Raw genomic sequence first — 12385 nt, 5'->3', positions numbered from 1 at the left:
ACAGGAAATATTTGGTGCAAAATTACGCCCCTACTGGTCATTTCCTTATTATTTTTAAAAATATTGGGGGGCACATTATCCCATAGCTCCACCCCCTGCTACGGCCCTGTTCTCTACATACAAAGATACAAGTAATAGTTTATTGATCCTAGTATCACAGATTTGTTTTCTCTAGATTATTTCATACACCAATTCTGCTGGGGTGAGCTAAACATACAGTTACAAACAACGAGTTTTACTTTAACAAATGCATATCGTATCTTACCCTAAACCTAGAGAGAAGGAAGCGAAATATAATAGGCGACTTGAGCTAAGAAATCAGAGAGCGACGAACATAGAAACTTCTGACTGACCGCGCGAAAGGAGATTGAATCGAGTGAATAATTCCAAGTTTTGGCTGGAAAATCTGAAACAACGTATTTTCCTTAAATCCTTTAAAATTCAGAGACGGCAATACCACAAAATATTGGCGAATTGTTTTCCATTGCAATGCTACCCACAATGAAACGAAGAATAATTTAAAGTCGAGAATTGTATGCGAAAAAAAGAAAATATCGTTTTGTTGTAGGTTTCAAAAACAGCGCGCGCTCGTGAGAATGTCGCCATTCTTGATTGCGAATGCAGCGCGCGAGCCCAATGCAAAAACAATTCAAAGACTAAAACATATCTGCTAAATTTTGCAGATTTGTTTTCTGAAGTGAAATAATCATTTGACTACCCGGTTGAGATATAAAGATGACGGTAAAACTTGTAACCACACAACGTTCTTCAGCAATAACTAAGAAGACATGTAGATGGGAACCGGTTTAGCGCGCGCATATGTTTTCTCGTGTAATTTGGTTGACATCTCGATCTACCTCACAAATGACTGGACCCGGGCCTTTCAGTTCACGGCCGTTTTTCCGAAGGTTGACCAAAATACCTCAATATTACAGATTTGAGCAAGAGACCATGATGCATATCATGGTCTCAAGAGACTATGATGCATATCATGGTCTCTTGATTTGAGTTATTCGCGCGAACGCGTGTTTTATAGGATCCATACGAACCACTTACCATTTGGAAGATGAAAATATAAAGAATTGACAAAGTCTATCAACTCTGAAAGGTTATATGGACTTTAAGAACTTAACGGCATTTTTAGTGGCAGTTGACATTGTTGGGAAAATCGCAGACTTTCGAGATAGGGTTGTACCTCATGTTCGACCCACAATCCCTTATATGGGTGTACCCCCCTGCCGCACACGTGATATACTTGCTACAATCCTCAGGATGGCGGTAATCCCCCTCTCGTCTACTAGAACAATAATTAGCATAATTACTCGACGACCCCCCCTCTTCCACAAGCAGTGGGACATTAGCGCGCAGCATTTCCATGTAGATGTGATTCTCCTTGAGAGTGAACAGGGAAGGCCGCGTCCATCTGGTCTGGTTGCTCAGCTTACACGCCTTCCATATAAGGTCATAGGTCACACTCTCGCAGTTAGTATCCCATAGGCATCGCGTAATGCATTGTGGGTAATTGCTGGCGAGCTCTGATTGGTAGGAATCATCCAATGAGTAGGCGAATTCGGAATGTCGCGTTTTGCAGTCTGTCGCCTGTAGTGGTTTCAGCTTTAGAGAAATCAACAACGCGCAGACGGATGCAGCCAAGCTTCTTGAATAAGTCATCCTTTTATGAAGAAAGCAAACATTAAAAGAAATCTCAGCCAGTACTGGCAAATATTAAGGGAAAATAACATTGCTAAATTGTAGAAGTGATATATATTTTCTTTTTCTGTCTGTTTTTCTGCGACTTTGAGAATTCAGTGAATTTTTGAACGTAGACTAAAGTGTAAAAAGTGGTGTCGGCGTCTTACAATCAAAAAAACAAAACATTTGATTGACTTGATAAGTAGATGGTATAAGGCTTGGAAATGTAAGAGCGGGGTCCCGTCTCAGACTTCGCAAAATGCTTAAAAACGACCAATATAAGGACCCTCTAAAAATAACCACAGTGTTTATCTCTGCTACATTGTATTGACTTCAGACAAAATCAAAGAGAATAGGCCAAAAGATGAACCACTATTTAATATGAAATTTTTTACGAATTAAATTGTGATTCCTTTTCCTTTTCAGTAAAACACTTTGAACACCGATTTTTTGCTTAATTTGTTTTCGTAAAGACAAACAAAAATTGGCTACAAACCGAGTCAAACCAATTCACAAAAGTGTTATCATCGAATCAACTTTGCCTCTATAGACACTGCTAAACATATTGTTGACTAATACGTAATTGTACCTGATCATTTCGTAAGAAACAGGCTTAAGGCTTGTTAAAGATCATTTTTTTCTATTCTTGACTAACCTCGACATTCTGTTTCAGAATGTTCAATTGATCCTGTGCCAGACGTGAACCTTAATTTCCCGCTTCTCTGCGTGATCTTTAGCTTGTTCTTTGCTTAGAGATCTTCTAGCTTCACTTGCGTTTAGGAAAATGCAGTACTTCTCGGTTTGTGCGATTCTAACTCTGGATTCATCGGAGCAGGTGCAGCACCCGAGACATTTCCTGACATTCGGTCAATCACGAGGTTTTTCACGTCTTACCCAATTACGAATAGGACCGCCAGTAGAGCTTTAGATAGCCTAGAACCGATACAATGGCAAACAAATAATCGCCCTTTAAGCCCGTTATTTTATGTACGAAATGCACGAGAGAGGAATCAGTACTGAAGGATTCAATTAGTTGAAGTGCAATTTCTTTTCCCTTTAGATTGTTCCCGATCATAACAAATTTTAAACACAGTTAAGAGATTACCGGGATGGAATTGACGACAAAAGTGATACGCTGTTATTAGTTTTACCTTGGCTAAACCAATTTCCTTTTTTTTTTATTTTTTCATTCTATAGTATTCTTTGCATTCTGTAAGTAATTCCGTATGTCCTTAGGTTTCTTGCAAAGTCGTTATAAGTAAACATTCTCATTTCCACTATTCTACAGAAGTAAAATGTCTTTTTTCTGTCATGACAAATTGGTTTATGCAGCGGTGTACTAGCTCTGTAAACTCAATTCAATTCAATAGAACCCTTTTTTAAAGCCAATACTTATAGGGGAAGGTGGAGTTTCGTAAAAGAACTTTCTGGTCATGCTAGTCCCCTTAGCAGCCGCCATGTCTCCTAGGTCACGCAACCTTCTAACTGGGGGCGGGGCGCTTGCGTGACATGGATCTATTGGTGACCGGGACTGACACAATTGTGTCTACGTTCTTTACTCATTTTTTTTTTATTATACAAGCTTCATTTGGCATAACTATACACAAGTTATCTACATTTAATATATTAATCCACATTTACTCCTTCTATTTACTCCCAAGCGTTCTCTTTTGCTCGGGTGCGTTGCACTCGGAAGGCAATGCATTAGTTGTAGATCAAAAAGATTGAACTTTGATTTATCCTACATCGTCCCCTAGAATCTAGTCAAAGAGCTAATCTCAATGTTCATAACACTGTGTTTTCATTCTTAACACTAAATATATATTATATTTGTCTGTTTCGAAGAGTTACATAGAGTAATCATTCAGGTTGTATCAGCGGTTCCTCGTTGATTACTTTGATGACCTTAGTACGTCCTATGGTCTCCAAAAGGTCCTCCATTTGTCCTCGACAGTACCTCGAGAAATGCTCGGTGGCACTTTGGATGATTTGCCCTTCATCGTTTGTCCTCGACAGTACCTCGAGAAATGCTCGGTGTCACTTCGGGTGATTTTCCATTCATCGTTTGTCCTCGACAGTACCTCGAGAAATGCTCGGTGGCACTTCGGATGATTTGCCCTTCATCGTTTGTCCTCGACAGTACCTCGAGAAATGCTCGGTGGCACTTCGGATGATTTGCCATTCATCGTTTGTCCTCGACAGTACCTCGAGAAATGCTCGGTGGCACTTCGGATGATTTGCCCTTCATCGTTTGTCCTCGACAGTACCTCGAGTACTTAGATGATTTCCACTTTATCGTTTCTTTTTCGTGTACTTATCACGAGACATGTCAAGGGCGTTGGCACAGATATTTTCGTGTATTGAGAGGAAGAGCGGGAGATACGCCATATAATCTAGAAATGAAATCTGAAACAAAGTAAAACAATATGTTAAGATGGCGACCACGACTTAAGGCAGAGCGAAAAAACACCAGGTAAACGCCTGCAAGTAGGCTAGAAGGCCTGGGAATGGCGACGATTTATGTCTGGATCTATTCAATACCTATACACCCATAGCACCGTACCAGTCAGAAACCTGTGCAATAAGGCCTGGAACTAGGCGAGGGTTCATGTCTGCCTCCATATCTATCCAATATTTACCTTCTTATCGTCGTCGCTTGTCTGCATGATGTGTCTGATCACATGATCTTCCTGTATCTGGCTCAGTCCCCCGGCCTTCAACTCGATCCGTAGGTTCTCAGAGGATATGAATGTTGCCGAGCGGTCACCAGTCACGTAGAACATGTTCTGAAATTGTGCAAAGATTCATACATGACGGTTCCCAACTAAAGTACATCCACGTGGTGGCTCTTCGTCCTGTGGGCTCAGAGAGATAGCCATGCAGTGATTCCGGGAGCAATTCTCCCTACTCTTACAGGTTCCCTTTACATTGTGAGTGAAGCGTTTAAGGACCTGTTTCGTACCTTGTAGAGGTCTAGTTTCCATTCCGTCTGAGAGAGGTCCAGCCCTTCCACCAGGTCTTTCACCATTGGGCTGCGAAATGTCATATTGATTATAAGTTATATGGACAATAACGCTTTTTATTTTCAAAGAGCTAAAAAATGTCCGCGACTATTTACTTACTCTAATGTGGTTACTCAAAATGCGGTGATGACCGCGACCATTTACTTACTCTAATGTGGTTACTCAAAATGCGGTAAGGACCGCGACCATTTACTTACTCTAATGTGGTTACTCAAAATGCGGTGATGATCGTGACCATTTACTTACTCTAATGTGATTACTCAAAATGCGGTGATGACCGCGACCATTAACTTACTCTAATGTGGTTACTTAAAATGCGGTAATGACCGCGACCATTTACTTACTCTAATGTGGTAACTCAAAATGCGGTGATGACCGCGACCATTTACTTACTCTAATGTGATTACTCGCTCGCACAGTGCGGTAATGACTGCGAACATCTTGAAGCTGATACGTGAAACGGAGTTTATCTCCAACACCTGGGGAAAAGGATTTTATTTTTAAAAAAAACTTAATAAACATAAAGTTGATTTTTTATCCTACTTAATCATCCTATCTCAGACTCGACATATTCTTAGCACGTTTCTTCTTATAAAAAGGGTTCTTTTGAAAAACCCTACTTCTTATTAAAAAAAACCTATTTCTTATACAATAAGGTGTGTTTTTGCGACAAAAACAGTTAGTGCATTGCTTATTCAAACGCTATTTGATTTGAGTTTTCATTCAGGTTTCTCAGGAAAAAATGCCGATTTCTCCATATGGATATGGATAACTACAACAAAGCCAACATAAAAGGTTTAATCTTGACTGAAGTACAGAGAGTCAAAATCAATTAACTCCTTCACTGAATCTACACATTTCGAACTCAAATTCAATTTTAAAACAAAGTTTGATGAAAGAGGTCTAACCCCATTGGTCAAGTGGATAGTATATTAAAAATGCTAACAGAAGCTTAAAAACACCATGGTATCTAGTACTGATGGTAAAAAATGCTAATATGTTTAATGTGTTTATATATTTTTTGTATCATTTGATGCTTGTATCAGGAGTGTTTGTGATCCGATATCTATTTTGTCGTGGCATATTTGTTTTAGTTCCATTCAACCTTTTTGTTGTTGAATTATCGTCATTGTTTGTGGAAACATTAGTTATATTGTTCTGTCGAGCAGTAGGTTTTATTCACAAGTTGTCGCAAGTTGTGAGACTTGTTGTCTATCTGTTGGCATGGGTTTAATGGAAAGAAGACATCAGCTGTTGAAAACACCTGTAAGTTCGAGTGAATGACTGATGACTCGGAAAAGAGTAGCAAAGAGTGTTTCTGTACCACGACGTGAGAAGCCTACGTGGTTAAAAGGTCCACACAAGTTGAACGCTTATCTTCAGCTGGAAAAAGATGAAGAGTTCCAAATCAATACGAACTCAGCACAGAGAAAAGCCGACTCGACTCGGGTCAGTTTCAACACCACACAAACCTTCCACCAGCACGGAAACATTTTTGCCTAATAACCTAGGCGGCGCAAGGAAACAAGGATGCATCAAAGTTACTGACCCGTATTATGGCAAAAGGAAACAATCGAGTACTTTAAAAAGAATTCAAAGAAAAATATCTCTCATGGAAAACAGGACGAAATTTGAGGAGTCCGAGGAGCTGACGGGTTGGGTAGTGGAGGGAAACAGTTCTATCTCGAAGGACAGCAGCTCAACAAGCACATCACTGTTGCCACGAGGGGGCACAAGAACGAACAGTTTACCGCGCGCTGACTTTTCATCAGGGATGGAACATGATAAATTGAAGGAAACAGCCGACTCTAAAGACTGGATGACTCAAGAAGAACTTTTGTCGATTCTTTTTCGTTCTCTTTAAACGAAAACAAACGAACATGGACAGATCAACTTTTCATGTTTATTTACCATTTGGAAAATATTTATAAAGACAAAAATAAAATAAAAGATAAATTCCTAACTCTGAAAAAAACAGGAGACTATATTTATTAATTATTTTTCAGTAATAAGTATTATAATACAAAAATCATAGATTTATTTTCCTTACTCCAAGTTTAAATTAATATTGAGATTTAACTTATCCTCCTGAATTTGCAATGCAAAAAGCTCTTAAGCTCCATGTTTACATTAATCTTTCAAAAACCCCATTGTCACAGTTAGCAAGCCAGCATTGTCAGTTAGACGGGAGGTAACGGTGTGCAAATGGACGGGAAGTTTTTCTCTAGATATTCAGATTGTTTTTAAAACAAGCACCGTAATTTAGCAAGTCGATTTAGTTTCACGCTTAGCACAGGTGTACAGTTGACATATATTGAGGTTAAAAAAATTGTCCTTGGAAAGTCAATAGAATTTCCTTTTTGTCAAATAAAAGACTGCTTGAACATTTTCTTTCTGCTTTATCAAGGGTACTCAGATTGCAGTGAAACAAGTGGTTTATACACCTAGATTTCTCAGGTAAATGAACGCAGCAAAAGGCAAACAAACAGCTTCCGGCGACATGATGTGGCCAATGAAATCCCTAGAATAATTACCTCGATATTTGCAATAAGAAAGCTGTTTCCCATAGCAACTTAGCCAATAACGTCATCGTCAAAAATAAACGAGTTCAGCATTACTGTTTAGATACACCTGTCCCACACGAATAGTTACGCAATTTGTCAATATTTTCTTTCCAGGAAATTAAAAGATGTTGCAAAGACGCTTCAACTACGTTCGTGTGAACTTCACACGCGGTAAACTCTGTGATTACCTGAAAAACACAGTACAGTTGTTGTCTGGACAGGCCTGTTATGGTGTGTGATTACCTGAAGAACATAGTTCAGTTGCTGTCTGGACATGCCTGTTATTGTTGGTACGCCCTCCAGCGCCATTAGCATTTGCTGAAATTAAATGTGAAAATGATTATTTACTGCCCGAAGGATATCCTGTCTGCCCGTCATCTCCTCAGTCCGTCCGTCCGTTTATCTGTCCGCCTATACGTTATCTGTCGCACTGTTCGTCTGTCCGGTCATCTGTCCCTCAGTCCATTTATGTTTCCGTCTGTCCGGTCATCTATTTGTCTGTCCGTTTATCTATCCGTCTGTCTGTCCGTCCGGTTATCTTTCCGTTTATCCGTCTGTCTGTCCGTCTTGTCTGTCTGTCCCCCTCACCTCATATGTCAATATTCCTTCCTCGTCCTCGTCTTCCACCGTGAACGCCCGGCCATACACCTCTATTTTGGAGCGATCAACTAAACGATACTGAGCCAAGTAGTCGATCGTGGAATCTGAAAATGAAAATTAAAATGCTTGAAAACCCGTCTCAAACAGCATTATCGTTACTGTTCAAAATAGCCATAAAGCGGTCAGACAATCGCACATTTGCCATCGCGCGGTCACACAATCACATACTTGCCGTCACGCGGTCACACAATCAGATACTTGCAGTCATGCGGTCAGACAATCACACACTTGACATCGCGCGGTCACGCAATCGCACACATGTCATCACGCGATTACACAATCGCACATTTACCGTCGCGCGGTCGCACTATCACATACTTGACCGTCACGCGGTCACACAATCACATACTTGCCGTCACGCGGTCACACAATCACACACTTGCCATCGCGCGGTCACGAAATCGCACATTTGCCTTCACGCGGTCACAAAATCACACACCTGTCATCCACTCACCTCTTCTCACTTTCATATCAGCGTCTGCTATCTCATTGTTCAGCGCCACTCTGTCAAAGAAAAGCAGCTGCTTCAGATTTGGCACAAGCAGTGAACATATTTTGTTACCACACAGTGATGACTTGATATAGTTGCGGTCTTCAAACTATTTTAGCGTCCCTATTTCATCGTATAACTTACTTCAGCACTGACTGCAATCTTCTGTTTAAATCTGTGCGGTTTTTGAATGCAGCATTCACTCTCTGAATTCCTTTAACTGAAAAAAATTGATAATAATAAAAACATAAAAAACACTTTTCGGCACTTTTCACTTTGGGCATCTTTGTTAATACAATGGAATTAGCGCCTGTAAAAACGGTTTTCGATGTTTCATTTGGTTAATTTTCAAAACAATAATTCCATCATAGTTACGTTTAGGAGTTGCCGGTTTAGCAGGCGGTTCCTCTAGTTTTGGTTTCTCTTCAACTTTCTGTTTCTCTTCGGCGTTTTCTGTCCTCTCTATTTCCTTTTTCGTTTCTCCGTCTTTCTCTTCCAATTTCTTTCCCTCGTGATGGTCCTCCTGTGTTTTTTTCTCGATGACGTCATCCTCTTTGCCAGCATCCTCTTTGTAGTCACCAGGCTCCTTGACGGCGGGGTCCTTTTCGCCATCTTCTTTCTCCTCGGTTGACTTCTCTTTCTCTTTTAGCGCCTTCTTGTTAGGGCCTCCTTTGACGATCACTGTTTGTGATACCACTTGTTTGGAAGCCTTTGCCCTTTTTTTAACCTTGTTATATTGTGATTGCTTCGGTCGTGTTTCCTCTGCATCTTCGGCTGTTTTTTCTCCCGTAACCTCTTCACTCTCCTCGTTACCATTTGCTTCCTCCTTCAATTTTTCCTGATCAGATAATTCCTAGAATATAAGCAAGTAATACATCAGCAAATATTTTAACATGTCAAATCTTTGCAAATAGACTGAGATTCATTACAGTCGGTTCTTTTAAAGTAGTAGGGAAGTAAGTGACCCTGAGATATCGCAAAGGCGACATTCTTACGGTAAAAAAATATAGGGATAATCCAAGTGCGGAAGGAAACCGATGTTTAGATGGCTCAATTATTCGATCTGTGCAATAAGTAAATATTTGGACTTCCTTGACGTTTAGATATTCTTACTAATTTTAAGGTGGGTTAAAAAATGGTGTAACCTACCTCAAAGTCTTCCTGTTCCATACCAGTCCCTACGCTGTCAAGAGTAGAGGCTCGGGTCCTCAGCGGTATTTTGACGCCGTCGGTGTTTCTCTTCTTCTTGACGACTGGCTTTCTGTAGATATGGCAATACAAAAACAGGACATCGATACGAATTCTACGTATTGCCCATTTCCCTTCGGTTGCTAAGAGCTTTAAATAGACAATTAGGTCTACTAACAATTTTTTGATTTTATCGGTTTCCTCAAACGCATCACATGACAACCTGAGCATAAACGATAAAAAAGGACAAAATCGTGTAAGTTAGTTAGTTAATCTTCTTGTTCACAATTATCAATGGCATTTATACCTTTTTGTTTTCGGCTTCTTTGCTAGAGTTTTGCTCTGCAAATAAAACAACAACCAAAATTATAACTCTATCACGGGTCAAATAGCATCTTTCACCTAAAGTCCAGATCAGCATAAGGCTTAGTTTAAACGTCGTATTATCCGTGAGCCGTATTCAATGCAAATGCATGCAAATGAATCAAGTCGATTGTTTCATCTTCATTTGCATTAAATACGGCCCATGGATAATACGACGCTTGAACTTAGCCTAAAAGACGACTTACTGCCTTCAGGGAGACATCACAGGTATCATTAAAAAAATGCAGAATAATATAACATCTTACGGTTTGCGGATTGTGGTTCTTGTGACCCTCTTCATCTGATTGCTGCTCTTCATCTAGAGTTAAGAAGAAAAACTATACTGCATGCGGGTTTCGTTAATGTAAACTTTATATAGATAGTAACTAACAATGATAGGTATGAGAGCTGTTGTTATCTTAATTAAAAAGCACAGCTAGTAAGGATGGATGTCAAGACGTCTCAGGTTTTCTCTTTTTCGGTATTTTTTATGGTCACCGATCTTAGAGTAAGGACAATGTTTTGGCGCGCCTCATGCGAAAATTTTTCTTGCGCTATTCGACCTGAATAAATCAATTGGCGCCTTAGGAAAAATATCATATATTGGGCTGTGAGTGTAAAAATATACACCCCTGGTGGAACTCGAACCAACAACCTTTGAATTAGAAGTCCAACACGCTAGTCCATTGCGCCACAGGGGTTGGTTAAGAGCTGAAGTTTTAGAATTATATTTAAAACGAAGAACTCATTTGTTTTGTGTTTTGTTTAGAAAACAAGGACACTGACGTCAGGTGAGGAAGAGCAACATCCAATGATATTACTGCCAAATGGAGAACTTGTGAAGAAGGGGTAACTTTATTTGATCAGCTTAGTGAATGTTCTTTGTCAATCCACTGCTAAGATCTATTCTATGCTGATGATCTTTAAATCTTTAAATCTTTAATTAGGATAATTGCCCCTAGCAAGCTAATCCATACGCGATGTATTTGGTAGCCCTCTAGTTTTTTAATTTTTTTCTTCTTATTTTTTTTTCATAAGTGATAGGGTGGATTCGCTACAATAGTTCAAGTACCTGCCAGCCCATTATCCAATCAAAAAGATGAAACTGGTGGGATCACGGCTAAAGTAGTGTTTTAAATACAGGATTGAACACGAAGAGGCTCAGTGGTCTAGTGGTATGATTCTCGCTTTGGGTGCGAGAGGCCACGGGTTCGATTCCCGTCTGAGCCCATATTATTGAATTTTGTTTCAGATGGTGAACCAATGTCTAAATCTCAGATAATTTAAAAGTTTTCAATCCAAGTCTATGTGGTCTATTGGTATGATTATCGCTTCGGTTGGTAGAGGCCACAGGTTCGATTCCCGTCTGAGCTCACCATTTTCTACAATTTTTACCGTCGCTGCTCTTTTGCTTCTTAACGAAAACGTTCAATTTGTTATTAACTAACCTCCATTACTTTCCATTTCGTCGTCTGCGCCTTCAATATCGATACCTGGAAAAGGGCATCTGTGTGAGCTGAAAGAACTGCATTTGCAACGGGTCACCGGTGTACTGCGTCCTATTTATTGATTAAAACAATAACGGAAATCTAAAGACCGCGCTTGTTCCGTTTTTCCAATCTCTCCATTTTTATTTTTCCGTTTGAAGGCACACGTCCAATTGTGATCTCCCTAGCTGCTACTACAACAGGCTATAACAGGCTTCACAAAACACAGAAAAACAAATTAAACAAGTTTGTGGAAGGTAGTGCCATAGCGTCGGTAAACAACATTCATGCAAATACGGAGGACAAACGCATCATGCAACAGCAAGACGAACTTACAACTTTGTGTGTAAATCCTCCCAGGGGTAGGGCATTGTGCGAAATACAAGGCAAATTGTAGTCAGTTTGGGAAAACGAAATCTAAGGAGACTCTAAGGCATTTGAAAAGACTCAGCGAAACCTAACGACACACGGTGACTTCTAAGCGACATCTAGTCACACTCCATGATCTATAACGACATTCGGCGACATCTAACGAGTCGAAACGATATCTTACGATTGGTTGATAATTATCACATGATAAAACACTTCACCTTTTCCTTCTGCCACGAGCTCCGCGCCGTCTTCTTCCTCATCACTTGTACCCAGGCTCTCGGGCTGCGATTCACACCTCCATCGTGCTTTGCCACAGCGATCACACACGTCCCGGCATGCAGTGCAAGGACCTGTTGTTTTTTTACAATGCGTGCCGCATGCGGTGCAAGTACCTTCACACTCGTCTATAAACGTGCCACATCTATAGCAGTTTTGACCCTTACAGTATAGATCCTTGTCGTCATGGTTACCCTCTGGTTGGCTACCGTTGCTAGGGTTGTAAGACTGCATTTGTGCCGTGAGGGCCTGGATGTCACTATCGCTCAG

The 12385-nt window shown here is 40.3% G+C and overlaps 2 protein-coding genes and 2 non-coding genes across 9 annotated transcripts in view; 1 reads left to right on the top strand and 3 right to left on the bottom strand.

The window, feature by feature from the left end:
• Positions 1–1098: 1098 nt before the first annotated feature.
• On the bottom strand, positions 1099–2585 carry LOC116620342. The gene is made up of 2 exons (XM_032386116.2): positions 2348–2585; positions 1099–1672 (listed from the first exon to the last, which is right to left on the bottom strand). Exons 1-2 carry the CDS (start codon positions 2353–2355, stop codon positions 1141–1143), a joined length of 540 nt encoding a protein of 179 aa, XP_032242007.1. The 5' UTR covers positions 2356–2585; the 3' UTR covers positions 1099–1140.
• A 661-nt stretch (positions 2586–3246) lies between these two features.
• LOC5516299 overlaps positions 3247–12385 on the bottom strand; it is a 105315-nt gene continuing 96176 nt past the window's right edge. For 3 of the 6 annotated variants that reach the window (XM_032386195.2, XM_048731909.1, XM_048731910.1), the window contains exons 9-23: positions 12058–12385; positions 11429–11473; positions 10247–10299; positions 9925–9959; positions 9796–9840; positions 9579–9690; positions 8805–9282; positions 8574–8649; positions 8394–8443; positions 7868–7983; positions 7523–7597; positions 5109–5194; positions 4655–4724; positions 4332–4478; positions 3247–4098 (exon numbers count right to left, since the gene is read on the bottom strand). The exon at positions 12058–12385 is cut by the window's right edge and continues 50 nt beyond it. In XM_032386195.2, the coding sequence (XP_032242086.2) occupies positions 3985–4098; positions 4332–4478; positions 4655–4724; positions 5109–5194; positions 7523–7597; positions 7868–7983; positions 8394–8443; positions 8574–8649; positions 8805–9282; positions 9579–9690; positions 9796–9840; positions 9925–9959; positions 10247–10299; positions 11429–11473; positions 12058–12385 (1830 nt within the window). In that variant the 3' untranslated portion in view covers positions 3247–3984. The remainder of the gene's footprint in view (positions 4099–4331; positions 4479–4654; positions 4725–5108; positions 5195–7522; positions 7598–7867; positions 7984–8393; positions 8444–8573; positions 8650–8804; positions 9283–9578; positions 9691–9795; positions 9841–9924; positions 9960–10246; positions 10300–11428; positions 11474–12057) is intronic. The other 3 variants (XM_032386196.2, XM_032386198.2, XM_032386197.2) reach the window with 3 other exon arrangements.
• On the bottom strand, positions 10608–10681 carry Trnar-ucu. Its single transcript has one exon. It is a non-coding gene; the product is annotated as a tRNA-Arg (tRNA).
• On the top strand, positions 11139–11210 carry Trnap-ugg. The gene has a single exon. It is a non-coding gene; the product is annotated as a tRNA-Pro (tRNA).

This window comes from Nematostella vectensis, chromosome 1, assembly GCF_932526225.1.
Source record: "Nematostella vectensis chromosome 1, jaNemVect1.1, whole genome shotgun sequence".
NCBI lineage: Eukaryota > Metazoa > Cnidaria > Anthozoa > Actiniaria > Edwardsiidae > Nematostella > Nematostella vectensis.
This window is presented reverse-complemented; position numbering and strand designations above follow the sequence as displayed.